This window comes from Salvelinus sp. IW2-2015, linkage group LG4q.1:29, assembly GCF_002910315.2.
Source record: "Salvelinus sp. IW2-2015 linkage group LG4q.1:29, ASM291031v2, whole genome shotgun sequence".
Classification (NCBI taxonomy): Eukaryota; Metazoa; Chordata; class Actinopteri; order Salmoniformes; family Salmonidae; genus Salvelinus; species Salvelinus sp. IW2-2015.
This window is the reverse complement of record NC_036842.1, coordinates 81,095,977-81,121,845: the sequence shown is the minus strand read 5'-3', so window position 1 is coordinate 81,121,845 and position 25,869 is coordinate 81,095,977. Positions and strand designations below refer to the sequence as shown.

Below are 25,869 nucleotides of genomic sequence, written 5' to 3'. Positions count from 1 at the left end.
CACAGGGAATCCATGACTTAATGCTTAATGCCCTGATGAAAATGTGCATTTATTGATAGAGAAGCAGGATATCAGATCGCATGAGATGTGCTCCTCAGAGATGGAACGTTTTTTAGTGAGTTCAGACCTTTTTCATTATAACGTTTAAAGCGTCGTCGTGGTCATTTTACATGGCTAGAATACAAGGTTCTCAATCTGCTCTGTCATGTAGGTGTGCATACAAAAGCTCCCATATGGCAGCAGCGAACAATACATTTATTATGAAAAATGGCCAAGCGCATCACTGCTCTCCTAGTAAGTGATTATACTTGCTATTATTGGCTATTATTGACCATAACATCCTTATGGCATTACTGGATGTAATCTGTCATCATCATCTGTCCTCAACTTGTAATGCCTTGCTAATAATGCCTGATGGAGTTATTAGTGGTACATAAATACCTGTAATGCTGATAGGTATATAGCTAGGCAAAATAAGAAATATTATGATGTGGAGTTATTGTGCGTGAACACCCTTTACATGTGTGCCTGTTTCTCTCATTTCAGAACTATTACCTCACTTTTTGGCAGCGAGGAGACGGATTAACCTTTTAATTAATTTGGAGACGTGAGTGGAGCAAATGGAGAAAGCATTAGCCACAATAGAAAATAGTGACAAATAAAAATTGATTTGAACTGGCATTGCGCAATATAGGCTTCCACTCTAACGGCAGTCACCACACATACACAGAATGTATTTTAACTGCTTGTGCATTTATAGAATGGTGTCCAAGTCAACCATATCATATGGTTAGCATCTGAAAGGGATTGGAATGTCCACAGCCCTGCTTTCTGACATGTTTGATCATGATTTGTCATGATAAGAGCACACCTGCATTGGGAGAATACAGTTCCAAAATGGAACAGACAATGACAATGGCCTTTGCACATGACATTTTGAATGAATCAATAAGGAACCCTGGTCACCATGGGGTGTTCACATCATGCGAGTGGCCATCAGGCTCACACATGAGAAACATCACAAGACTGACTCCCATGTCTGAAGGGTTACTGGGTAGGACTTCTGCTTGTCAGCGGGGTCAGAGATATGGGGCGGGGAAGGAGGGGGCAAGACAGGTAGGCCACATGTAGACACTGTGTTACCCACCCTTCCCTTCCATATGGGAATGTTTACTTCCCCTTTGTGTTGTACAAAGATGAAAGCAGGAGATCAGTTTGAGCTGATTGTGTGACACATTTTAGCAAATTTGCAGGGGAACTTCAAATGCCTTGTAAAACCTTTTTCCATAGCCTGCAAGACCACCCCATTATGTCTGAAACCCTTTGTGAATAGGAGGTAAATATGCCTTATGCCTACGGACTGTATACAGTGCCTTCGGAAAGTATTCAGACCCCTTGACTTTTTCCAAGTTTTGTTACATTACAGCCTTATTCTAAAATTGATTAAATAAATAAAAATCCTCAGCAATCTACACAATACCCCATAATGACAAAGCGAAAACAGGTTTTTAGAAATGTTTGCAAATGTATTACAAATAAAAAACAGAAAAACCTTATTTACATAAGTATTCAGACCCTTTGCTATGAGACTCGGAATTGAGCTCAGGTGCGTCCTGTTTCCATTGACCATTCTTGAGATGTTTCGACAACTTGATTGAGATGTTTCTACAACTTGATTTACCAACCTGTGGTAAATGCAATTGATTGGACGTTATTTGGTAAGGCACACACCTGTCTATATACGGTCCCACAGTTGACAGTGCAAAAACCAAGCCATGAGGTTGAAGGAATTGTCCGTAGAGCTCAGAGACAGCATTGTGTCGAGGCACAGATCTGGGGAAGGGTATCAAAAAATAGCTGCAACATTGAAGGTCTCCAAGAACACAGTGGGCACCATCATTCTTAAATGGAAGAAGTTTGGAACCACCAAGACTCTTCCTAGAGCTGGCCGCACGGCCAAACTGAGCAATCGGGGGAGAAGGGCCTTGTTCAGGGAGGTGACCAAGAACCCGATCAGGCCTTTATGGTAGAGTGGCCAGATGGAAGCCACTCTTCAGTAAAAGGCACATGACAGCCCGCTTGGAGTTTGCCAAAAGGCACTTAAAGAATCCCAGACCATGAGAAACAAGATTCTGTGGTCTGATGAAACCAAGATTGAACTCTTTGACCTGAATGCTAAGCGCCACATCTGGAGGAAACCTGGGACCATCTCTACGGTGAAGCATGTTGGTGGCAGCATCATGCTGTGGTGAAGTTTTTCAGAGGCAGGGACTGGGACACTTGTAAGGATCGAGGCAAAGATGAACGAAGCAAAGTACAAAGAAATCCTTGATGAAAACCTACTCCAGAGGGCTCAGGACCTCAGAATGGGGTGAAGGTTACCTTCCAACAGGACAACGACCCTGTTGCACACAGCCAAGACAACGCAGGAGTGGCTTTGGGACAAGTCTCAATGTGCTTGAGTGGCCCAGCCAGAGCCCGGACTTGAACCCGATTGAACATCTCTGGATAGATCTGAAAATAGCTGTGCAGCAAAGCTCCCCATCCAACCCAGCAGAGCTTGGGAGGATCTGCAGAGAAGAATGGGAGAAACTCCTCAAATACATCACTGCCAAGCATGTAGCGTCAAACCCAAGAAGACTCGAGGCTGTAATCACTGCCAAAGGTGCTTCAACAAAGTAGTGAGTAAAGGGTCTGAATAGTTATATAGATGTGATATTTTCAGTTTTTTATATTTAATACATTTGCAAACATTTGTAAAAACGTATTTTTGCTTTGTCATTATGGGGTATTGTGTGTAGATTGATTGATGTGGGGAAAAAACTATTTCATCAATTTTATAATAAAGCTGTAACGTAAGAAAACGTGGAAAAATTATTTTACGAATGCACTGTATATCAGTATATAGAAGGACGTCATGGGAATGTTGTTTTTGAGGCTAAGTGTGACATGCTAAAGTACTGTAAATGTAAAATAAACTTTCCAAAACTGTCCCCCTAAAATACTCAGACAGACAATGAAAGCAGAACACCATTACTTTATTGTGGAAAAAAAGCAACATTGGGAAAGTTTATTCTGGCGCATCGTTTAAGGAAAGGCTACAAATCTTGATCATTTATACAAATACAACAACTTTCAAAAAATAAAACTTTAATTTAGTAAACTCTCCGAGTGCTCTGTGAGTATGATTCAGCAATACAACCCACCGCTTGAAATCCCTGAGCAGAGAGACAGAATGAAACACTTATTTCCATCTTCATTCATACTATAATTTGTTCATAAACAATTTATACACAAGAGAAATTAGCACAACTTGTGATGGGGGGTTGTGGGAGTGGGGTGGAAGGTGTGAAGGTAGAATAGTTTATTGTGATAACCTAGTTCAACATTTCACTATAACAGACAAATAGACATGGTGACCATAGCTATATACAACACAGTGTTGTACAGTGTTGTGCTGTATGGTCAAGACCATCACAATCGTCAGCACTGTAACAACCAGTAAGACCATCCAGCTAGAGCCAGACACATTGCCATGCTGTGACTCCAATACTGGCAGACAGACATGAGAACAATGGTTACGTACAGAGTGGAACAGGGCTCATACATTTTTTTTGTTCAAGAAAGAACAAGGCAACTATCAGACTACTAACTTCATAAAGCACTGTATATGATCTTGGATGTATGGGGTGACTGAAGTTAAGTGGACAGCAAAAGAAATGGCAATGCTTTAATACTTTTGACTTTTTGGTAGCCATTGAATTTATTGTCTATGATGAACTTATTTAAAAAAAATCAAATGCAATATCTTAGCATAATCAAGATACACCTGTCAGAAAATGGTGTTAGGAATCAAATAGCTGTATAATATTTTTTTTCAGTCATATTCCAAGGCAAAGTCTTCCAGACAAACGTGTACAGGTATATCACATTTCTTGAAGGGAAATGAATCAATATTTATCTTACGAACTTCCTTCAACATACATTTAAAAAGATAACACAGTACCAGCTGGTTTATATGCCAAGATAACACAAAGAAATAACTTACAAATATTAAACCGCCCGGTGGCTGTGGGCTTCTTTACAATAAACAGAAATGTCATAGCGGGATCATCTCCAAAATACTTTTTCTTCCTTCAAAATGTAAGATACAGTTGATAAACGGTGGTGAATGTTTTAATGACAAGCACCAAGTAGATGTTAATTACACATAATATATACAAAATGGATGTTTAAGACCGAGAAGAGTGAGAGAACATTATGTTTTGATACTATGGAAAATACTTCATATCTTACAGATACTGAACCTGCTGGGCATTGACCTTCCCTTGCAAGTCAGACTATTGTCTCCATTATAATGTATGTGGCTTTTAACTGTATATATTAAACTTCATGTATACATACAAATAAAATAACATTTACGTTTTCAAAGCAATATTACATAAAAAGATTCCCTCAGACAAACTAAAGCTGTGCATTGTTATGTAAAGGAGTGCATCAATTAGACAGCTATTTTGGTTAGGAGATTTCAGTCATCAGTAATGGCTTCCGACTGTCCTCTAATCATGTCTGAAGACAGGTCATCAGTATGAATCACGAAGGAAGGGGAAGTCCTCAGTTCTCTGGTACTGTCCAAACCTCCAGCTAGCATGCCAACTTATAGGGGCTAATGTTAGTACCATCGGAAGTTAGTTGGCCATTTCCTTTCATAACACATTACTTTCCTCTAAGACAAATATCCAAGGACACATGAGTAGCCTACACAGGAGCCATGTGATGTCTCTCTATGAAACAACAAGCTTAGTGAAGGAATGTGAAATTCTCTGCTACATTTACATGGAATAGTTTCACACCTTCAATTAGAAAGGTATAATAGAGTTTGCAAATAATGACAGACATTTCCTTCAGTTCAAAGTCATTTCACCTTTCCCTCTGACAAATGTATTGGCATTTCATTTCACAACTACCACTGTTTTTTGGCAACAATATTCTATGGATCTATATCTTTAAGGGTGGGAAATACTCTGAGCTCTCCATGACTGTTACATGAGGGCAGGTGTCCCATTTATAAGGTATCACATTGTTTTATCTTGTGGAAGTGTTATTTATAAGTCTATTAGTGGGTTCCCTTTTTATCACTCAATGATGCTCAACAATCTGCTACATATCGTTTGCAGGCATGGTGCTGTAGGTCTCAATGTCCAACAACATGTCAAATCAGAGAAATCTCATAGGCAATCAGAATCAATAATTAATCAACCCTGACCTCCACTAGTTGCCTATTGGGCAAAAAACGGTTTCCATGTCATTTCCACCTCCAAATTCTATGTGATGACGTTGAATCAACATGGATAACAGATTGGATTTGAAAATAGTTAACGTAAGGCAATTGTCTTATTTTCACTCAGCATTTTACTTAAATCCAATAACATGGTGATTTTGTTGTTGTTGATTTCACATTGAATTCATGTTAGTTGACAACTCAACCAAATGTGAATCAAAACTAGACGTTGAACTGATGTCTGTACCCAGTGGGTGTGTTAAATTTGAGAACAAACCATAACTGACAAAGCTGTAAAGTCCAATACCATGCCACGAGTTCCACTGATATGCACAGAAGCCAATGAACTGACTTCAGACGAAAAACGTAATTAGACGGTGAGTAAAAGTAACTTCTGCTCCACTGCTCCTGCTTCAGAGGGCAGCGCCTTGGGAAGTCTTTTTTTCCTGTCACTCGCACACACTTTTAATCTTGCACTGTCCCAGGACAAACATTGTCCTAAAATAATTTTTAAGCATCTATAACTAATTCAAAACCTAATTAACCACAAAATATCAAGTTTGTACCTATGGCCCACTTCAAGTTAAGTGCTCTGGTCAAGAATCACAGATCCTGGGAGAGCACCCTTTTTGGACAAAGTTCCAGAAAGTTATCATCATAAATGTAGCGCTCCTCACAACAGACAGTCACGAGGAGCGTTCTGCTGTCCTCCCCCTTTCTCACCTTCCCAGTCTCTCCTCCCCCCATCCTCTGAGGGTGCAGCAGGCCACTTCTTCCCCAGGCCTGCTGCACAGATGGCTGGCTGGCTGGCTGGAGAGCGAACTCACAGCCCCATGCTCCTGAGGCCCTGTTTCTCCATGATGTTCCACAACTTGCGCAGGTTGGACTGGGTGATGGTGTCGTCTGGCTTCAGCTGCAGAGCTCGCAGGTAGTTGGTCTCCGCCTCCTGCAGCTTCCCGTTGAGATGGAGAATGGCCCCTAGGTTCATCAGGGCTGCTGGATACTGGAACACAAGAGCAGGACAGTTCAGTTGAGTTCAGTCATTCTCAGAATCACATCTCACAGAAGGCAACACTGCTTAAAATAATGGTTATCTTTGGTTCTTTATAGCACCATTTCTTCTAGCAGTATAGAAAATCTTTGTTCAAATGTCACTCTCAATGGTCTCTTCAGTAATCGCAGACACTAACAGTCAGAGATGGATATGAAGGGGAGTGAGTATGTGGTTGGGGGTGGAGTAGAGTGCTGAGAGCACAGTTAGACCTATTGAAGCAGTAGCAGAAGTGGCAGGAGAGTAACAGTCTCCTACAGTACAACTCAGTCAGACCCCCCAGAGCTGTTAGCTCATTAAAACATTTTATTAACCTCCCACTAACAGCCTCTGTTTTGACTGGAATTAATTGCATAGATCATATATAATGTTACAACATCCCAAGGCTGACAGCCATAAAAAGATGTTTGGATATAAATAATGCAAGTTATGTCATATCTACTTAGTTTATGAATCTAGACTTGGTCGGATACATTATTTAATAAGGAAAGCACTTCTCGAAAGAGACGGCATGACAGTCCACTAACAAGTCCTGAGAAAATATTGATAGGACAACGATTAAAGTTTAAATAAAGTAGCAGAACAGTTTTAATCACATAGAAATTGCTGGGGTTGTTTGACTAGAATGGAGCCATTTTATTGCCTGAAACCAAGCTCTACCTCAATACAGAATACTCAATCCTCTTTATCGTACAGGCCTACTCAACATGCTTTCAGTTGACCTATTACAATAATGTCTGATTGCCAAAACAGAGGACAAATGTCATGATACTGTAGGTTAATTCAGTCAGCCAATAGGATTAAGTAGTCATTTTTCAGACCTTAAACTAAATCTGTCTCAGTTAACAGGACCAATCTCCAAAGTTACACAGCATACTGTGACAGTAGTGATATGCTATTGGACCAGACATCTAGACCGCCCAGGCCATAGTGCCCTTCTCAGGGGGTGGTGTCAGGACTTCTCCATGTCCCTCTGTTCGGGGCTCCACATCTGAACCCAGCTCTTTGAAGTGAGACACATGGATTAATGTCTTTTAATGCATTTTCCTGCTGATGCCATGAGGTAAAATACCAGAGTCAGTTCAAGGGATGTGTCACCCGGGATCGTAGGAGAGTAGTGTTCAGATCCCAATCTAAATCAAAACAATCCAGAGCAAAACAAGAGCAAAACAAGAGCAAAACAAGAGCAAAACAATCCAGAGAGACGTGAGACCAAGGAAGCGTCTCACGTCTCATATTCATTTGGAACATAATTCATTGTACTTGTGTAGTTACGCTACTGTTACAGAGTAATAACACATGGCTTTATGTTATGGTTGACTAATTACTGTTTTGAATGTAAAGTTCACTTGAGAGCATGTCATGAGAGAGATCAAAATAATTCTAACTAAATAATGACACATACTGGGTGAGTTGCTGAACTGCACATGCATTGATTATTTTCTGATAGTTTTTTCTGATTTGCTATTTGTCAAGTGTAATCTGTCTCAATAAAATGACTAATAACAGTTTGTAAAGTCATAGAATATAATTCTGCTGTTTTTGTGACTTATAAGTAATTATCACACATAGGTATTTGCCTCATGAAATGCCATGTGTTTATGTCATCATGGTTTGACATTTTCACAAATTTCACCAAAAGTTTATAAAATACTTAATTTCTTCCCCTCAGACCATAAACCACTGTGGAGTAATGCTGCTGCCAATACTGTAGCATGGCAGGGGAAATGTGTCTATGAACGGAATGGGAAATGCTGCATGGCAAAGGTTTACACATTTCTAAACGGACCCCACTATGCACATTAGTATAAACAACAGCGTCTTGGTGATATATTAAAAGTTGACATGAAGAACTTAAATCTCTAGACTCAATTCATGTCCTTAAAACAAAAATATTTTTCACCTTGCATGTTGTAATTGATGAAACAACATCAACTGTGTGGAACAAATAGAAACTGGACTAGTAATTCCAAATCATGTTGTGTGCTAGCTAATAATAGATACAGGCACTGTAACCGCCAAAATAAAGGAAACACCAAACAGAAAATGTCCGAATAGGGCGTTGGGCCACCACGAGACACCAGAACAGCTTCAATGTGCCTTGGTATAGATTCTACAAGTGTCTGGAATGCGTCACCATTCTTCCACGAGAAATTCCATCATTTGGTGTTTTGTAGACGCTGTCTCAGGTGCTGCTCCAAAATGTCCCAATTGGGTTGAGATCTGGTGACTGAGTCACACACACACACACACACACACACACACACACACACACACACACACACACACAAATATATTTTATATTCATGACATCGTCGCTGCTCACGTTGCTCCCTTTGTGCACTGAGTGCTAGTGTGCATGTGATGTTGGTCCGTATAAACGTATTGCAACCTGGATATAGACCGTCCATGAATCAAAGTATGCGAATGTGAGTTGATGTAAAGAATATTTACTGGTCTGTGGTGTGTAATGAGGAGCAACCAGACACCGCAGTTGACATATTTATGAAACTGACTGAAAAAGAAAATGACTGTAAAAACTGTTAAATCTCTGTGGATTGATGAGAAATTGAAAAATTGTATGGTTGAGAAGGATGAGGCAAAAAGAATGGCAAATAAGTCTGGCTGCATAACTGATTGGCAAACCTACTGCAAATTGAGAAATCATGTGACAAAACAGAACAAAACGAAGAAGAAACTACACTATGAAACCAAGATAAATTATATAAAGAATGATAGTAAAATGCTTTGGAGCACCTTAAATTATTGGGAAAAAAGGCAAACTCAACTCCCTCATTCATTGAATCAGATAACTCATTCATCACAAAACCCACTGATATTGTCAACTACTTTAAGGATTTTTTCATTGGCAAGATTAGCAAATTTAGGCATGACATGCCAGCAACAAATGTCGAACCTACACATCCAACTATTGTAATTTTGAATTCCATAATCTCGAATTCAGAGTGTGGAAGAGGTGAAAAAATTATTGTTGCCTATCAACAATGACAAGTCACCTGGATCTGACAACTTAGATGGAAAATGACTGAGGATGATAGCGGACGATATTGCCACTCCTATTTGCCATCTCTTCAATCTAAGCCTACAGTAAAGTGTGTGTCCTCAGGCCTGGAAGGAAGGAAAAGTCATTCCGCTACTCAAGAAAATAAAGCACCTTTTACTGGCTGAAATAGCCAACCAATCAGCCTGTTACCAACCCTTAGTAAACTTTTGGAGAGAAAAAATGGTTTGACCGGATACAATGTTATTTTACAGTACATAAAAGCACATTTTTTAGGGAAGAGCATTCAACATGCATGGCACTCAGACAAATGACCGATGATTGGCTGAGAGAAATTGATCATAAAAAGATTGTGGGAGCTGTTTTGTTAGACTTCAGTGCGGCTTTTGACATTATCAACCATAGTATGCTGCTGGAAAAATCTATATGTTATGGCTTTACTGCTATACTGTGGATTGAGAGTTACCTTTCTAACAGAACACAGAGGGTTTCTTTAATGGTAGCCTCTCCAACATAATCCAGGCAGAATCAGGCATTCCCAAGGGCAGGATGATGGCAAAATTGCTGTTATAACGTTTATCCAGTGTATCTATGCATTTAACTAAAGTCACAATGTACTAATGTGACTTGCTCCCTCTGCTAGAACACTCCCCTTTGTCTAAGTGACTGACTCATGGTTCTGGACTTAAGGTCAAATTTAGCAGTAGACTGGACTAAGCTCTGAGAGACGAGCAAGACAAATGGTTTCGGTTCCTTTTAGAAACAGTGTCGAGACAATGAGCATTTAGAAATGGCGTGACATTTATCAACAAGACCTCACCACAGGCCAACCGCAGCTTCTCATAGTCCTTTGGCTGTACATTGGGGTCACCAACCAGTGCTTCCTCACGGCTATTGTTCTGTTTGGTTGTCACACCACCCAAAGGGGGGTTGTACTTTTATAATAAAAACCTTTTGAGAGATTGTTAACCGCTCCAGAATTGCAATTCTTTAATAAAAGTTGTTGTTTGAAGAATCTACAGTCTCTCTTCTTTTCTGGTTAGAATTTCCATGACAGTAGCTATCTAGGCCCCTTACTTTTTTTCAATCTTTACTAATGACCTGATTCACTCAACATTATACACATCAGCTACTACAGAGAGTGAAATCACTGCAACACTTAACAAAGAGCTGCAGTCAGCTTCAAAACGAGTGGCAATAAATAAGTTAGTCTTAAATATTTACAAAACGAAAATAATTTTATTTTTAAAATACAATTTAAAGATAAATTCTCGTTAATCCAACCACAGTGTCCGATTTCAAAAAAGCTTTTCGGCGAAAGCAGAACATATCATTATGTTAGGTCAGCAACTAGTCACAGAAAGCATACAGTGATTTTCCAACCAGAGAGGAGTCACAAAAAGCAGAAATATTGATCAAATGAATCACTAACCTTTGATATTCTTCATCAGATGACACTCCCAGGACAACATGTTACACAATACATGTATGTTTTGTTCGATCAAGTTCATATTTATATCCAAAAACCTCAGTTTACTTTTGGCTTTGCCTCCAAAGCATCCCGTGAATTTGCACAGAGCCACATCAAATCACAGAAATACTCATAATAAACATTAATAAAAGATACAAGTGTTATTCACAGATTTAAAGATATACTTCTCCTTAATGCAACCGCTGTGTCAGATTTCAAAAAAACTTTACGGAAAAGCAAACCATGCAATAATCTGAGTACAGCGCTCAGAGACCAACACAAACCAAGAAGATATCCGCAATGTTGGAGTCAACATAAGTCAGAAATAGCATTATAAATATTCACTTACCTTTGATGATCTTCGTCAGAATGCACTCCCAGGAATCCCAGTTCCACAATAAATGATTGATTTGTTCCATAAAGTCCATAATTTATGTCCAAATTCCTCCTTGTTGTTCCTGCGTTCAGTACACAATCTAAACTCACGACACGCGGGCAGGTCCAGGCAAAAATTCTGACGAAAAGTCATATTACAGTCCGTAGAAACATGTCAAACGAAGTATAGAATCAATCTTTAGGATGTTTTCAACATAAATCTTCAATAATGTTCCAACCGGAAAATTCCTTTGTCTGTAGAAAAGCAAATGGAACAGAGCTCGCTCTCACGTGAACGAGCGTGACGAGCTCAAAGCATTCTGCCAGACCTCTGACTCATTCCCCTCTCATTCGGCCCCACTTCACAGTAGAAGCATCAGACAAGGTTCTAAAGACTGTTGACATCTAGTGGAAGCCTTAGGAAGTGCAACATGACCCATATCCCACTGCATCTTCAATAGGGAATGAGTTGAACAACCACCAACCTCAGATTTCCCACTTCCTGGATGGTTTTTTTCTCAGGTTTTTGCATGCCATATGAGTTCTGTTATACTCACAGACATCATTCAAACAGTTTTAGAAACTTCAGAGTGTTTTCTATATAAATATACTAATACTATGCATATATTAGCAACTGTGACTGAGTAGCAGGCAGTTTACTCTGGGCACGCTTTTCATCCAAACGTGAAAATGCTGCCCCCTATCCATAACAAGTTAAACCCCCTATCCTCCTTTGAGAGCCCTCTTTCAAAGTCACTGAGTGCACATCTTCTAACCATGGTAGGCAAAATAAATGGGCAACTGGGCATTTCTTTTTATACATGGCCCTAAGCATGATGGCGCCGGAGAAGAAGGTAGACGATTTACATGACCCCAACCGATTGTGTTCTTTTGTTGGTTTATTTGCATTTTGAAACTTAAAAAAAAACGTATTTTGTACATAATGTTGCCGCTACTGTCTCTTATGACCGAAAATTACTTCTGGACATCAGGACTGCGATTACTCACCACGGACTGGCAGAAACCTTTTTTTCCTTTAATGAGTCTGACGATATACTGCTTTCTCGGGAAAAGACCCAGATCCCCATGATTTGCGTGAAGAGGTGGAGAAAAAGGGGCCAAAGGGAGGGCTGCCTTCTGAGAATTCGTAGGCGATCCAATAAACCCCCACTTCCTTCCATTCTGCTAGTACACGTGCAATCTTTGGACAATAAAATAGATGACCTACGCGCAAGATTAAACTACCAACGGGACATTCAAAACTGTAATATCTTATGCTTCAAGGAGTCATGGCTGAACAACGACACTAATCAACATACAGCTGGCTGGTAATACGCTGCACCGGCAGGATAGAACAGCGGCGTCTGGTAAGACAAGGGGCGGTGGACTATGTATTTTTGTAAATAACAGCTGGTGCACGATATCTAAGGAAGTCTCAAGCTATTGCTCTCGCCTGAGGTAGAGTATCTCATGATAAACTGTAGACCACACTAGCTACCTAGAGAGTTTTCATCTGTATTTTTCATAGCTGTTTTACATACCACCACACTAAGCACTAAGACAGCATTGAATGAGCTGTATTCTGCCATAAGCAAACAAGAAAACACTCACCCAGAGGAGGCGCTCCTAGTGGCCAGGGACTTTAATGCAGGGAAAATGTAAATCCGTTTTACCAAATTTATATCAGCATGTTGCAACCTGGACCACCTTTACTCCACACACAGAGACGCATACAAAGCTCTTCCTCGCCCTTATTTTGGTCAATCTGACCATAATTCTATCCTTCTGATTCCTGCTCTAAAAGCAAAAATTAAAGCATGAAGCACCAGTGGCTAGATCAATAAAAAAGTGGTCAGATGAAGCAGATGCTAAGCTACAGGACTGTTTTGAGAGCACAGACTGTAATATTTTCCGGGATTCCTTCGATGGCATTGAGGAGTACACCACTTCATTCATTGGCTTCATCAATAAGTGCATCGATGATGTCGTCCCCACAGTGACCGTACGTACATACCCCAACCAGAAGCCATGGATTACAGGCAACATCCGCACTAAGCTAAAGGCTAGAGCTGCCGCTTTCAAGGAGTGGGACACTGACCCGGAAGCTTATAAGAAATCCTGCTATGCCCTCCGGCGAACCATCAAACAGGCAAAGCATCAATACAGGACTAAGATCGAATCGTACAACACCGGCTATGACGATCTTCGGATCTGGCAGGGCTTGCAAACCATTACAGACTACAAAGGAAAGCACAGCCGAGAGCTGCCCAGTGACACGAGCCTACCAGACGAGCTAAACTACTTCTATGCCCGCTTCGAGGCAAATAACACCGAAACATGAATGAGAGCACCAGCTGTTCTGGAAGACTGTGTGATCACGCTCTCCTCTGGCTCACCCCACTTTGGTGGCACCTCTGGTGCGGGGACCCTCGTCGCCGACCCCGGACTGGGGACCCTCGTAGCCGGCCCCGGACTGGGGACCCTCGCTGCGGGCCCCGGACTGGGCACCCTCGCTGCGGGCCCCGGACTGGGCACCCTCGCTGCGGGCCCCGGACTGGGGACCGTCGCTGGAGGTTCCGGACTGGGGACCGTCGCTGGAGGCTCCGGACTGGAGGCCGTCGCTGGAGGCTCCGGACTGGAGAACGTCGTTGGAGGCTCCGTGCCATGGATCGTCACTGGAGGCTTCTTGCCATGGATCATCACTGGAGGCTTCGTGCCATGGATCATCAATGGAGGCTTCGTGCCATGGATCATCACTGGAGGCTTCTTTCCATGGATCATCACTGGAGGCTTCTTTCCATGGATCATCATTGGTGGCTTCTTGCCATGGATCATCATTGGTGGCTCATTATTTTTAAAGATGCCATTATTAGTAACATTGTTTTAGTTTGAACGTGCAGACTGGCACTAAGAACAGAACATCGGGAACGTTTCCCTAGTCAGCGCCATTATTAGTGCAATCTCCTTAAATATTTTGGAGATTTTCAAATAACGTAAAATAAGTGAGAAAAAGGCCATTCTTGAACATGGGGTGAGATATTGTTACTAATTTGTAAATAAAGCCAGTTTGTTATTTAGAATTATTTATTTCTGTTTTTAGAGGGACAAAACCCAAAAACCTACAGTCATCTCATGGGTTTCCCCATGAAGTCCAGCACAGGTATTGAACCAGCATCTGTAGCAACACAGCTTGCACTGCTACAGCGCCACTCAGGCGCTGTACAATGTGACCAGTCGGGATTGGCCTACAGTACTATAGTAAGAGCAAAATAATCATAACAAAATCAAATAATAAAAACCTTAGTGTAACAACAGTTTTAGTAAGTAATACTGAAGTCGTGCACAATTATCAGTTTCTATTTAGGTTTGTCGCCCATTCTTTGTCAGTTAGAGAAACAGTAGGACCCAAAGGCATAATCAGTGCTCTAACTCCCCCTTGTGCTGGCCTGGAGCAATAAGAGGTGACACAGGGTACCGTACTAAACCACAAATGACCTCTAAGTCCCGTGGCGAAAGCTCGCAACTATTAATGGAGGAACCACTGTACATAGACATATTACCTCAACTAACCGGTGCCCCCACACATTGACACTGCACCGGTACCCCCCTGTATATAGTCTCGCTATTGTTATTTTACTGCTGCTCTTTAATTACTTCTTACTTTTATTTCTTACTCTTATCCATATTTTTTTTAACTGCATTGTTGGTTAGGGGCTTGTAAGTAAGCATTTCACTGTATTCGGCGCATGTGACTAATACAATTTGATGGGAAAATGAATGCTTAATTAACTCAGGAACCACAACTGTGTGGAAGCACCTGCTTTGAATACTTAGAATCCCTCAATTACTCAAATGTTTCTTCTATTGTGGCAGTTACCTATATGTCTGGCCCCATAACCCTTGGCCCTAGAAGCGTTAGTCTGAAGGTATGCAACCTAAAATACTTCTTATGTCACGGTGACAGTGAACTACACTTAAGGCATTTCTGGTCATCTAGTCTGAATGAGGTCCTGGAGTTGTGGACATAAAACCACAGACCCTCTCCCATTGTCTGGCCATTTGTCTTGTTTTGTCCACAGTAATCTGAGCTGTGTTACCTGCAGTAGAAGTCGTGTTCAGCTGTGTTTTGCTCTGCTCTGGGCTCTGGTCTCAGACACTCATCATCTCTGTTTTTCCATTGTCAAGGTTAGATGAGTGATGCTCCATGCATGAGCATTTCGATGGGAACAATATGTCCAATATCGCCTCTTCTCTCATAGGGGGAATTAAATTGATAAATAAATCAAACTTGCCTGTGGAATAATCTCATTGTCCCTTAGAGAGCCCCGCGTATCCCTTAACAGATGTAAGAAAACACATTGGCTACAGTGGCCGGGGCCAAAGTAAAGGCTGGCCTGACCAGGAATTCCCACTCCCGCTTTCTCCAATGTGTTAAAGCGTTTAATTGCCAGAAAAAATAATAATTTGTGATTTCATCTTAGAAGTGCTTCGGTAACCACAGACTGCGGGACTGGTACTTTTGTAGCTAAAGCAATATCCTCTAGCAGAAGAAGTAAAAACATTTCTATACGTTTAAATCACATGAGAAGCCAGATTTCATGGTTAAACGGTCATGGTACTTTTTTTACTGGCTTAAGTAATAAATTACCCTGTATTTGACCCTGCAATTGATGGGTCAAAGCGCAGGATAAGATTTTAGGAACCAATTTGCAGGATGGAGCTTTTTAACTAGAACCCAGAAAATGATAACCATAACTGACCACAACGAAATGTAACTCCTTTAAAAAGAAAGCACATAGACTGGCTCTTGAGTGGCGCAGCGGCCTATGGCACTGCATCTAGGTGCAAGAGGCGTCACTACAGTCCCTGGTTTGAATCCATGTTGTATCACAGCTGGCTGTGATTGGGAGTCCCATAAGGCGGCGGACATTTGGCCCAGCGTCGTCTGGGTTTGGCCAGGGTAGGCCGTCATTGTAAATAAGATATATCTATCGACAAGTCTCATAAGGTGATGAAGTTACACTTGTATGCAATTCACTATTCAATGTTTGCCATCAGATATATTATAATGGCTTTCTGCCAGAAGTCAAAGAGCTCTGGATGAGTTATCTGTACAGTTGCCATTTTTCCCCCTGTGCTTCCTACTAGCATTTTTTTCTCCTCTGTTCTTCTCCCCTCTACTCCATGTACATATGCTGCTCTTCTTTCAGAAAAGCATGCATCACAACTTTGTCCATTAGCACAATTTCTCTCGTTTACTTTCGCTTGTAAATGTCTACACTCACTGAAAATTACATTCCGTAGCTACTAGCTATGCTTGTATAACTTTATGAACTGGATTTGCCTGTCTTTGCAATGGGTTTTGTTCTTTTTCGCGCATTAGTATTTAGCTAACAGCGTCTGTGTGATTTCTCTATTAGTTTGTGCAAATTTGGTTAGCATTCTGGTAATAGAGGCCTGATGGGCTTTTCTTGTGTTTTTAGCGACCCCTTGTGTGATATGCCGGTAATACCGTGAATCCTGGGATGAGTGACGGCAGGTATGACGATATGAAAATCTGTATAATGCCCAAGCCTAGTTGGTTGTCTGATTTGCAACTCTGTACTTTACCATAATATTTGGGTGTGTGGTGCATATGTGTGTGACAGAGAGAGAGAATGAAAGAGTGAGAGCAAGAACGAGAGAGCGCGAGAGGGAGAGAGAAGGGGGGTGCGACAGTGTGTAAACGTGTTTTAGGGATTGATTTAATCAAACTGTCTTGAGGAAGACTAATTGAAACCAGCTGTCTGGGAAGAAAGAATCAGGGGAAGTAAAAGCTGAGACCCCTGGAGGAGAACACCTCTGACTCCTTGGACTGAACACAATGAAATACCATCACAGGCTAGGCCTTTATATCCTCAGCCTCAGACACTTACACATGAGAGATAATGGTGTGCAAGGACTCCTGGGTAGGGATTCTACTGCTCTTCGTTCTCTTCCTGCTTTTCCTTTTAGTCCTCCAGTCGAGCTTCAAAAGATCCCCGCCCCAGCGACCCTCCACACCCTCCAAACCTTTCCTCTGGCATGTAGTTGTAATGGAAGCATCACCAGATGTAGAGTATATTAGCCGGACCTCAGAAGAAACAGCTGCTTAAAGCCATGGGAGTATGATGAGGAGGGAGCAATGACTGGCCATAAACCTACTTTATGCCACTGTAAATAGAAAGCATAGGAAGGCACCAAAGCCCTTGAGTTAAGCCAATCGTCCAGTCCTAAGTAAAGTGAACGGACAAGTGGACTTAATATATTATGAAAATGCCAGTGCTTGAAAGTCAAGCTAAGTCAAGCAATCAAGCTATACAGGAGTTGAAGCATAGCATGCAATCACAAATGAAGATAGACAGGAACATTGTCTGAGAGAACAAAGGGTAATACTGGGGAAGATGGATGAACATCCTCAATCATTACCTAGCCTCCACTGTAAGCAAGCCAAATGGCAAGGGAGGCATCCCAACAATGTGACCACATTGGGCTGAAACAGCCTCTGTTTCTGGACTTGGATGCATCAAATGCATGTTTACATATTTGTGGATGCCAAGAGACTAAAATGTAAATATTATAATGATGATCTGTTCCTGAAATAGACAAGTACATTGGAAAGCCAATCATCTTGCTGCTCCGAGGGCAAAAATATAGCCAGAGCCATGTATAGCTCATTATCAATAGAATGTCACAATACGGGTGCAGAGCATTCAATTTGGCTGCTGTGGGGCAAGGAAACCCCCAGCTCGACTAAAACCATTGACAACTACATACTGTTTTCAAGGGATTGTTAAATAAATGTTATGACTATTTGGTTTTAATATCATAATATCTTGAAGAGCATTCCACATTTAGCTCTATCATCAGAGTTATACAGCAAGTAACTGCATGCTTTTTATGATCACTAAACATCAATTGATCATGTATTTTCAGATACGTGAGGGTAGCCTATCCATGTAGCTAAGCAACATGTGTCATTTAGCTTGCTTCATTAGAGATTAGGCTTTTGGAAAGAGCTTGACATCGGCAAGTCCTCGTCCTGGTAAAGTTGTCAGTTGGACTAATGTCATTATCACTAGATGGCAAGCAAATGAAACAATATTTGAGCCATATAGCCATCTAGTTTATCCCCTGAAAGTTAGCTTGTTAACTAGCCAAATTGACGTGATCTGTTATTAGCTAGATAGCCCCCCAGCAGGCAAAACACTGTGCACCTTATTGTGATGTTTTACTGATAACAACCTATTTAGACAGTTGGGCCAATGTTGTTTCTGCATGATGATCCATTTACATGACACTACAACAGTCTATGGACGCCATGTTAGCTCCCCATTAACATTACATGGGGATATTACAATATTTAAACAATACTATGTAACGGAATGTATAGAATCAGAAAAATATTCTAAAATGTGGCCTAACTCTCTAAATATATTGCTCTGATCTCAGCCAATGTTCTGACCTTATTGTGGTTCTCACACTTTGTAATTATAGATAGAATTTTTACCAGTAAGGTTGGATAGCTTGCATCGCTTCAACACCAACTACATTATGCTCTTTCCTTTTTCCAGTTTGCTGTGGTAGAACATCATTGTGAATATGAATTAGTTCTTAATTGACATGCCTGGTTAAATAAAGGTTAAATAAAATATAAAATAAATAGAATAACTGTGTTACTATACAACAATCACAGTGTCTTCACAGCGGGGACTGTCTGGGGGTCTATACTATTAGTAGCACTGAGTTATGGAAATGAGTTTCACACTTTACCTTCCCATTCTTTGGTGTACGGTCTCTATCAATGCATTTAGCTGAACTATGACAATAATGAGGATTGTGCTGCTCTAAGAGGGTGGGAGTTTGAGACTCATAAATACAAGATAGTCCATTGAAGCCAGACATATATTTGAATGCATTCAAACAAATAATCAAAGTTTTTACTCACTACCATTACATAAACATAGTGGGTAAACCGTGTAAATTGTGTATTTTGTACGTTTGTATCTACAGGAAACATTTCCGTTGGCTGAATCAAACATCAATGTCGGTTGACACTATCCAGACACACTTTGATTGTTCCTTGACAAGTGAATTCTTTCAATCAGGAACTAACATTAAGACCACAGAAGCAAAACATTCTTTCCCCCACTGCAGTTCAAACAAAGTCAAATCTGTGTTGTCAAACGATAGCCTACTCAACTATTTGCGTCTATTCATTATCCACACACCAAAGTCCTGTGACTAAGTGTTATTATCATTATTCCTTTCAATCTGACCACCCTAAAATGGCCCTGGCCCCTCCTTTGAAGTCCCTGATTGATGCTGCACACACAAACCTTACAGCTCAGGACAACTTAACCCATGTCTTTCTCGAAACTCCGATGACTCTTTTGACAATAAAGGCCATTATGAGGAAACAGGCAAGACAGTGATTGGCCAGAGTGCCACCCAGCCAGTGATTGGCCAGAGAGCCACATAGCCAGTGATTGCCCAGAGAGTCATTTAGCCAGTGATTGTCCAGAGAGCCACCCAACCAGTGATTGGCCAAACAGCCACCCAGCCAGTGATTGGCCAAAGAGCCACCGGCCAGAGAGCCACCCAGCCAGTGATTGGCCAAAGAGCCACCGGCCACAGAGCCACCTAGCCAGTGATTGGCCAGAGAGCCACCCAGCCAGTGATTCAGTGTCCATGTTGAGTAATAAAGGGTGATTAAAGGTTGATACACTCACGTTGGGTCTTATGCTGGCTGCCCGTCCGTAATACTTCTCGGCTGCGTCATTGAGACTGGCTTGTCTGCAAAGGAAAGCAAAAAAAACAATCATCACTTATTTCTTCGAACTTCAGAGGGTTCAGAGGAGACCTTGACCTCTGTCTGTTTACTGCTGCTCCGGGGTCAGTGAGGACAGGCTGAGGAGAGAATGCCATGTCGAAATTAGAGGAGTCAATGAAACAGGCAGCTTGTTTCCAGGCCTTACAGCAGACAGCACCCCATGCTGAGTGGTGTACAGCATGCCCTGGTTGTTTTCATTATATCCGGGGTTGTGACCTTTGTGTCATGAGCTTTGACCTGTGTGTCATTAAAATAGGCTTCTCATCAACCACTGCCTTAGTAAGAACAAATATAACTTCAAAGGCGAGTCCCCTGTCTTCTGTGTAAAAATATCTGTTGTTTTTGGTACTGAAGGTCAGTGGGGTTGGGAGGATTTGAGGCCTAGGAAGAAGATAGTCACAAAATTCCATGTCAAATAATTTGCACGTTTCAAGTATTTCTTACAAAAACATTGAGCACATACGATTATCATATCTAATCAAATTGTAAAGGACGCCACAAATACAACAAATCATACAATGAAAGACAGTGAAAAACATATTTTAAGGTAAAGGCACCTCTAGACAGATGGTCCTCCTGCGAATCCCAGAAGACTACAAGTATTTAAAGTCTGTAGACGCTCCAATAAGAACTCCAGTCAAAACAAGAATGTCTTCCATATGCTCATCTCCGTGTACAATACACCACGCCAGTACGCTTAGATTACCATCGTACCTGACTGTGTGACTCTTTCCCTTTGGCCAAGAGCTTTTCCGTTTATTCATATTCCTATAAACCAGGAATCATTTTTACAACCTGCAGCTGCATTTCACTGATGGTAGCAATTGTCTCATTGCAAAGAGTTTAACTTTGACACAGTCAAGGACGGAGTCAAGGACGGCTGGCTCCGGAGCCCTGAGTCGTAATGATGAAAGCGAGACCATCTGAACTGAACTGGGCTTCCATTAAGCCTGTCTGATCTTATTAAGGTATCCTCCTCCATATGGCAGCGATATACAGACATTTTCATATTCCACAACTAGCATGACAACACCATACCTGAGTAGTCTCTAAACCCAGAACGAAATCTCATAGGATGTCAATAGAGCTAATACCTGAGCTACATGTGATACCGTAGAGCATAAGTGCTGTCCTATTCCTGTTGAAGTGTCATCACAATATGACATGATTGAGGCAAGAGAAGCAGTTTTGGTAAATGTGCTATCTTAATCTTATGTCAGTCTGCATTATTAGCATACAGCATGTGATTCTAATCATAGCAAAAACAGTTCTATCCAGCACCCGACAATGACATTTAATTCACCCCAATTTCAGCTGTAGGGCTTTCCCCTCATGAAATGTTAATTCTGCCAAATCAGTCAATCACATTTGAGATGCTAAAACAGTATGTACTTCATAAGGTAAGAGAACGGGTCATTGTGTATTCTTAGGACGGTTAAACTAAACTAAATATACACACAAAAACAAATGTCTCCAAGAAACGACACTTGATACCCTTGTGGCTCATTTCAAAACAAACAGACCATTAAGCTCCATATGTGACCAACATTGCCGTTATGCCACAGTGGTAATGGCTGGTCAACAGACATGGGGAGTGGATGCTTTCCCAATGAGGTAACACCAGTGGTGGGGTGAATGAGTCTCTATGGTGTGAACTGATATGATATATGTTTTGGACGGACACAACATGATCAAACTCAAGAAGAATGACTGATGTATAGGATCACAGTTTGTCTTCTGCATCTGTCATACTGTATCTCCAGCACTAATGAGGGTGGAGAATCACTGAGACTCATTGAGGATCATTACTCAGTGCAGAGAGTACTGCCTCACTCAAATAATTATTGATACACTTTAGTTCAAGGCTTTTGTGTAGGAGGTGTGGGAACTGGTGTGTGTCCTCACAACGAAACCTCAAACACCCTGTCTTTATTCAACTCCAGGAAGCAGAGCCCAAACTCAAACCTCTATTAAGCAGCAAGAATTATCATTTGTCAAGTTGAATAAACAAATGCCTCACACTAAATGACCGTCATACAAGCAGTATTACTTCTTTGCTCAACAATAACTATTTGCTTAACTTCAATGAACTGTTTAATCAATAGCCTTTAAAAAGTAACTTAAATAGTGCCCCATACCAAAAATCCAGAAAATATTAAGTTACAAAAAATGTACAGTAATGACAAAGATGGGTTTGTTGTATAACTGTGACCATGTGTTGCAATAACGGCAATCATATTCAGAATAGAATATTGTCTCAAGAATTAATCTAATTCTATGTCATTTTCAGGTCTATAAACACATCATTATCAGACTGGAGAACTGCCACACCATTGTCACCAAACAAACAAGATATTTAATGTGTGTGGCAAAGGATTGCCTGTGGATAGTGGGTTGTGAAAGCACAACAAGCACAATGGGAGAAAACAACCTAAACTTCTGCCTTCGGTTAGACCCGTCCTCTGAGATACAGCTGTTGGGAAGAGAGGAGAGAGGAGAACTAGAAGAGCCCGGAGAGGAAGAGACAGAGGGAAAATAGGGATAATGAGTGAACGAAAATAATCTAAATGTGCTTTATTAACCCCGGTGCAGACGCACAGACACACAAATCACACGACTGACACTACACATCACTTAATCTAAATAATACAGATTACTTAATTAACTAATTGTTTCAGCATCAACTGCCAGTGTACGATCTGTGTACTAACGACATCTAGCCCATCTGTCTCGTGCAACAAGACACACTTGTTACACAAACGTTACTCAATTGTTCCTTGTTCCTTCTGTCAAACAGATCTGGGTTTCCAGAACAGTGATGTGACACCACACAGCCTGGCTTGCAGAGGGATTTGAGCACTTAAAGGGCAGCATTAGCACATTCCCCTGGGAGTTAGCACTCAGCCAACCTTCCTCTCCTTTTCCTTCGCCTCGCCTCGCCTCGTCTGCTGGCTGCTGCCACTGATCTGTAGACCCGGACGAAGGTTTGGAATAATGTGCTGATTGTTTAAAGAAGGCCGGGGGAAATGGATAGCAAGGAAGTAAACTTGTCAAAGACCAAGAGCCCCAGAGAGCAATAAGAGAAGGTTTGCACATCTTAAGGTCGACTCCTCCCCACCCTCTCCCACCCCTGTTCAGATTCACTAGTATCCCCCACCAACCGAGGGCCTTCCACGTCTTGGTTCCAAGACAAACACATAAAGAACATGAGTTCCAGAGGAAAGAGACCCCATGCAAGCACGGCGGTGGGGAGTCCCTCAATGAGCCCAGCCTGAGACCCTCTTTAACAGCCAGGGGTCCTGACCCTGGAAGAGGCTCTGTAAAGCATGGACGGCTGGGATGCTGGTGGTGCACATCCCCCTGGATCATAGCGCTGTGCAGTGGGACACCTTGTGAAAACCAGCTGGATAAAGACATTATACACAGCTGCATGACATGGCCTCTTTCTGTCTTTGGTCAAGAAAGTGAACCCGAAGCACAATGATTCAAGACATCGCATTAACTGTTTTAGTAGTCGTAATTTCCCACAGCCAGCAGTAGTAATCCTCACACAGAAAACCCCTGATTAACCATGGTAAGTCTTAACAAGGGAAATCTCCAAACTAGGAAATATAATATTGTTGGCTCTAGTAATCCTCTCTCAGTCTGTGTGGCATATTCTAAATTGGCATGTTCCTCTATTTACACATTTGCACTCGCGCCTTGTGCCTTGAAACACAGCACCTTGCAGCTTCCAGGAGAGCTGTGAGACAGACGCCGCGCTGCTGAACTTTGCTCTGGTTTGGAACTGGCTCCGCATGAATAAGACAGAAACAGCAGAGGCAGGCACGTAGCCGCGCGCCGCACTAAGACAAGACGGCAGCTCCCTGGCTACCGCTCGCTGCAGTAGAGAAGGGGATTACAGCAGCTGGCCAAGTAAATCACACTGGCAGAGGAGAGCTGTAAGCCCTGGAATAAAGCATATAGATAGTAGATGCTCTCCCTCCTTCCCCCAGCACTTGTCTCCTCCCTCCTCCAGCCCTTGTCTCCTCCCTCCACCAGCCCTTGTCTCCTCCCTCCTCCAGCCCTTGTCTCCTCCCTCCCCCAGCCCTTGTCTCCTCCCTCCTCCAGCCCTTGTCTCCTCTCCCGCTAGCCCTTGTCTCTCCTCCCCAGCCTTGTCTCCTCCCTCCCCCAGCCCTTTGTCTCTCCTCCTCCCAGCCCTTGTCTCCTCCCTCCTCCAGCCCTTGTCTCCTCCCTCCTCCAGCCCTTGTCTCCTCCCCTCCCTCTCAGTGTGACTGTCCCATCCAACACTCACCTGAGCATGTGGGCTGCGCTGAAGACCACATCAAACTCCCCGCTGTCCAGACGAGCTGCCTTCTCCGCCATCTCAGCAGCTTCCAGCAGACGAGACTCCTCCAACAAAAACTGACCTGGGAGCAGCCAGAGGGGGAAAGGAAAGGGAAGGAGAGAGAATAGGAACACCATGTTAAAACGCGGCGTGTGGATGTATTCCTAGAGAGGGATGAATAGTGGCTGGGAATATTGCCTTTGGCCAGGGGAGATAGGCAAGCCTCTGTCAGCCCTAAGAGGGATTTGCTGAAACACAAGATACGAGTGGAGCGTACCATCACTCTTTGGCCATCACTCAGGCCCATTTGTCCAATTAGTAGGGTTGTGATAGGAATGTTTCTCTTACATGTGCGTCAGGCCTGGCTGGAGATCTGAGTTCTGTACGTCTGAGGTGCAGCTGAAATGTAGAGCAGGGCCTTTGTAGACCTCCCTAATGACGCTAGAGTGTGGACCACTGAAGGAGCCACGAACTGGGAGGAATTAATAGTCTGTTGATTTTGGTGGGCTCCACTACTGTACCATGCTCCCAAACCACTGGGTGAAACCAAGTATATTTTCCTAAATAGCTGTGAATGTAGACCTTGCTACAGGCCTTATGTGAAGGAAAGACTGATTACCAATGTATTGCAGAGCACCTACAGCTTAGAAACACTACTGGCAGGGGATAGATTTCAATATGTCAACTCTTATTTTATTGGAGTGGTTAAGAATATGTAAGAGCAATTCCTTCAAATATCAAGAAATGAAAAAAATGATTTCATTTTACGAATGATAATGTAATGTATGTAACCACAAATTCTTCTACTGGCACTCCCTCTCAAACGCACATTTCAAAGAGGAAACTTGAAGTGACTTAGTATCAAATAAAATGTGATTTGTCACATGCTTTATTAAGGTAGAAATGTACATATAGGTAGGGATAAAGTGACTAACCAACGGATGTTAAGCAACAGCATATGTGATGAGTCAAAAGAGATTAGTGAAAAAAGTGTCAATGCAGAAATTCCGGTTAGCTATTGGTTAACTATTTATCTAACTATTTAGCAGTCTTAGAAGCTGTTCAGGGTCCTGTTGGTTCCAGACTTGGTGCATCGGTACTGCTTGCTGTGCAGTAGCAGAGAGAACAGTCTATAACTTGGGTGGCTGGAGTCTGACAATTTTTAGGGCCTTCCTCTGACACCGCCTGGTATAGAGGTCCTGGTTGACAGGGGGTTCGGCCACAGTGACGTACTGGGCCGTGTGCACTACCCTCTGTAGCGCCTTGTGGTCGGATGCCAAGCAGCTGCCATACCCAGTGGTGATGCAGCCAGTCAAGAGGCTCTCAAAGCTGCAGCTGTAGAACTTTTTGAGGATCTGAGGGCCCATGCCAAATCTTTTCAGCCTCCTGAGGGGGAAGAGGCATTGTCGTGCCCTCTTCACGACTGTGTTGATGTGTGTTGACCATGATAATTCCTTAATTTATAACCTTAATATAATGTTGGTGAATCAA

The 25,869-nt window shown here is 42.1% G+C and overlaps 1 protein-coding gene across 2 annotated transcripts in view; it reads right to left on the bottom strand.

Moving 5' to 3' along the window:
• Positions 1 to 3,793: 3,793 nt before the first annotated feature.
• LOC111962607 (protein O-mannosyl-transferase TMTC2-like) overlaps positions 3,794 to 25,869 on the bottom strand; it is a 165,602-nt gene continuing 143,526 nt past the window's right edge. For both annotated transcript variants that reach the window (XM_023985818.1, XM_023985820.1), the window contains exons 10-12: positions 24,346 to 24,460; positions 19,951 to 20,014; positions 3,794 to 6,284 (exon numbers count right to left, since the gene is read on the bottom strand). In XM_023985818.1, coding sequence (XP_023841586.1) covers positions 6,105 to 6,284; positions 19,951 to 20,014; positions 24,346 to 24,460 — 359 coding nt within the window. In that variant the 3' untranslated portion in view covers positions 3,794 to 6,104. The remainder of the gene's footprint in view (positions 6,285 to 19,950; positions 20,015 to 24,345; positions 24,461 to 25,869) is intronic.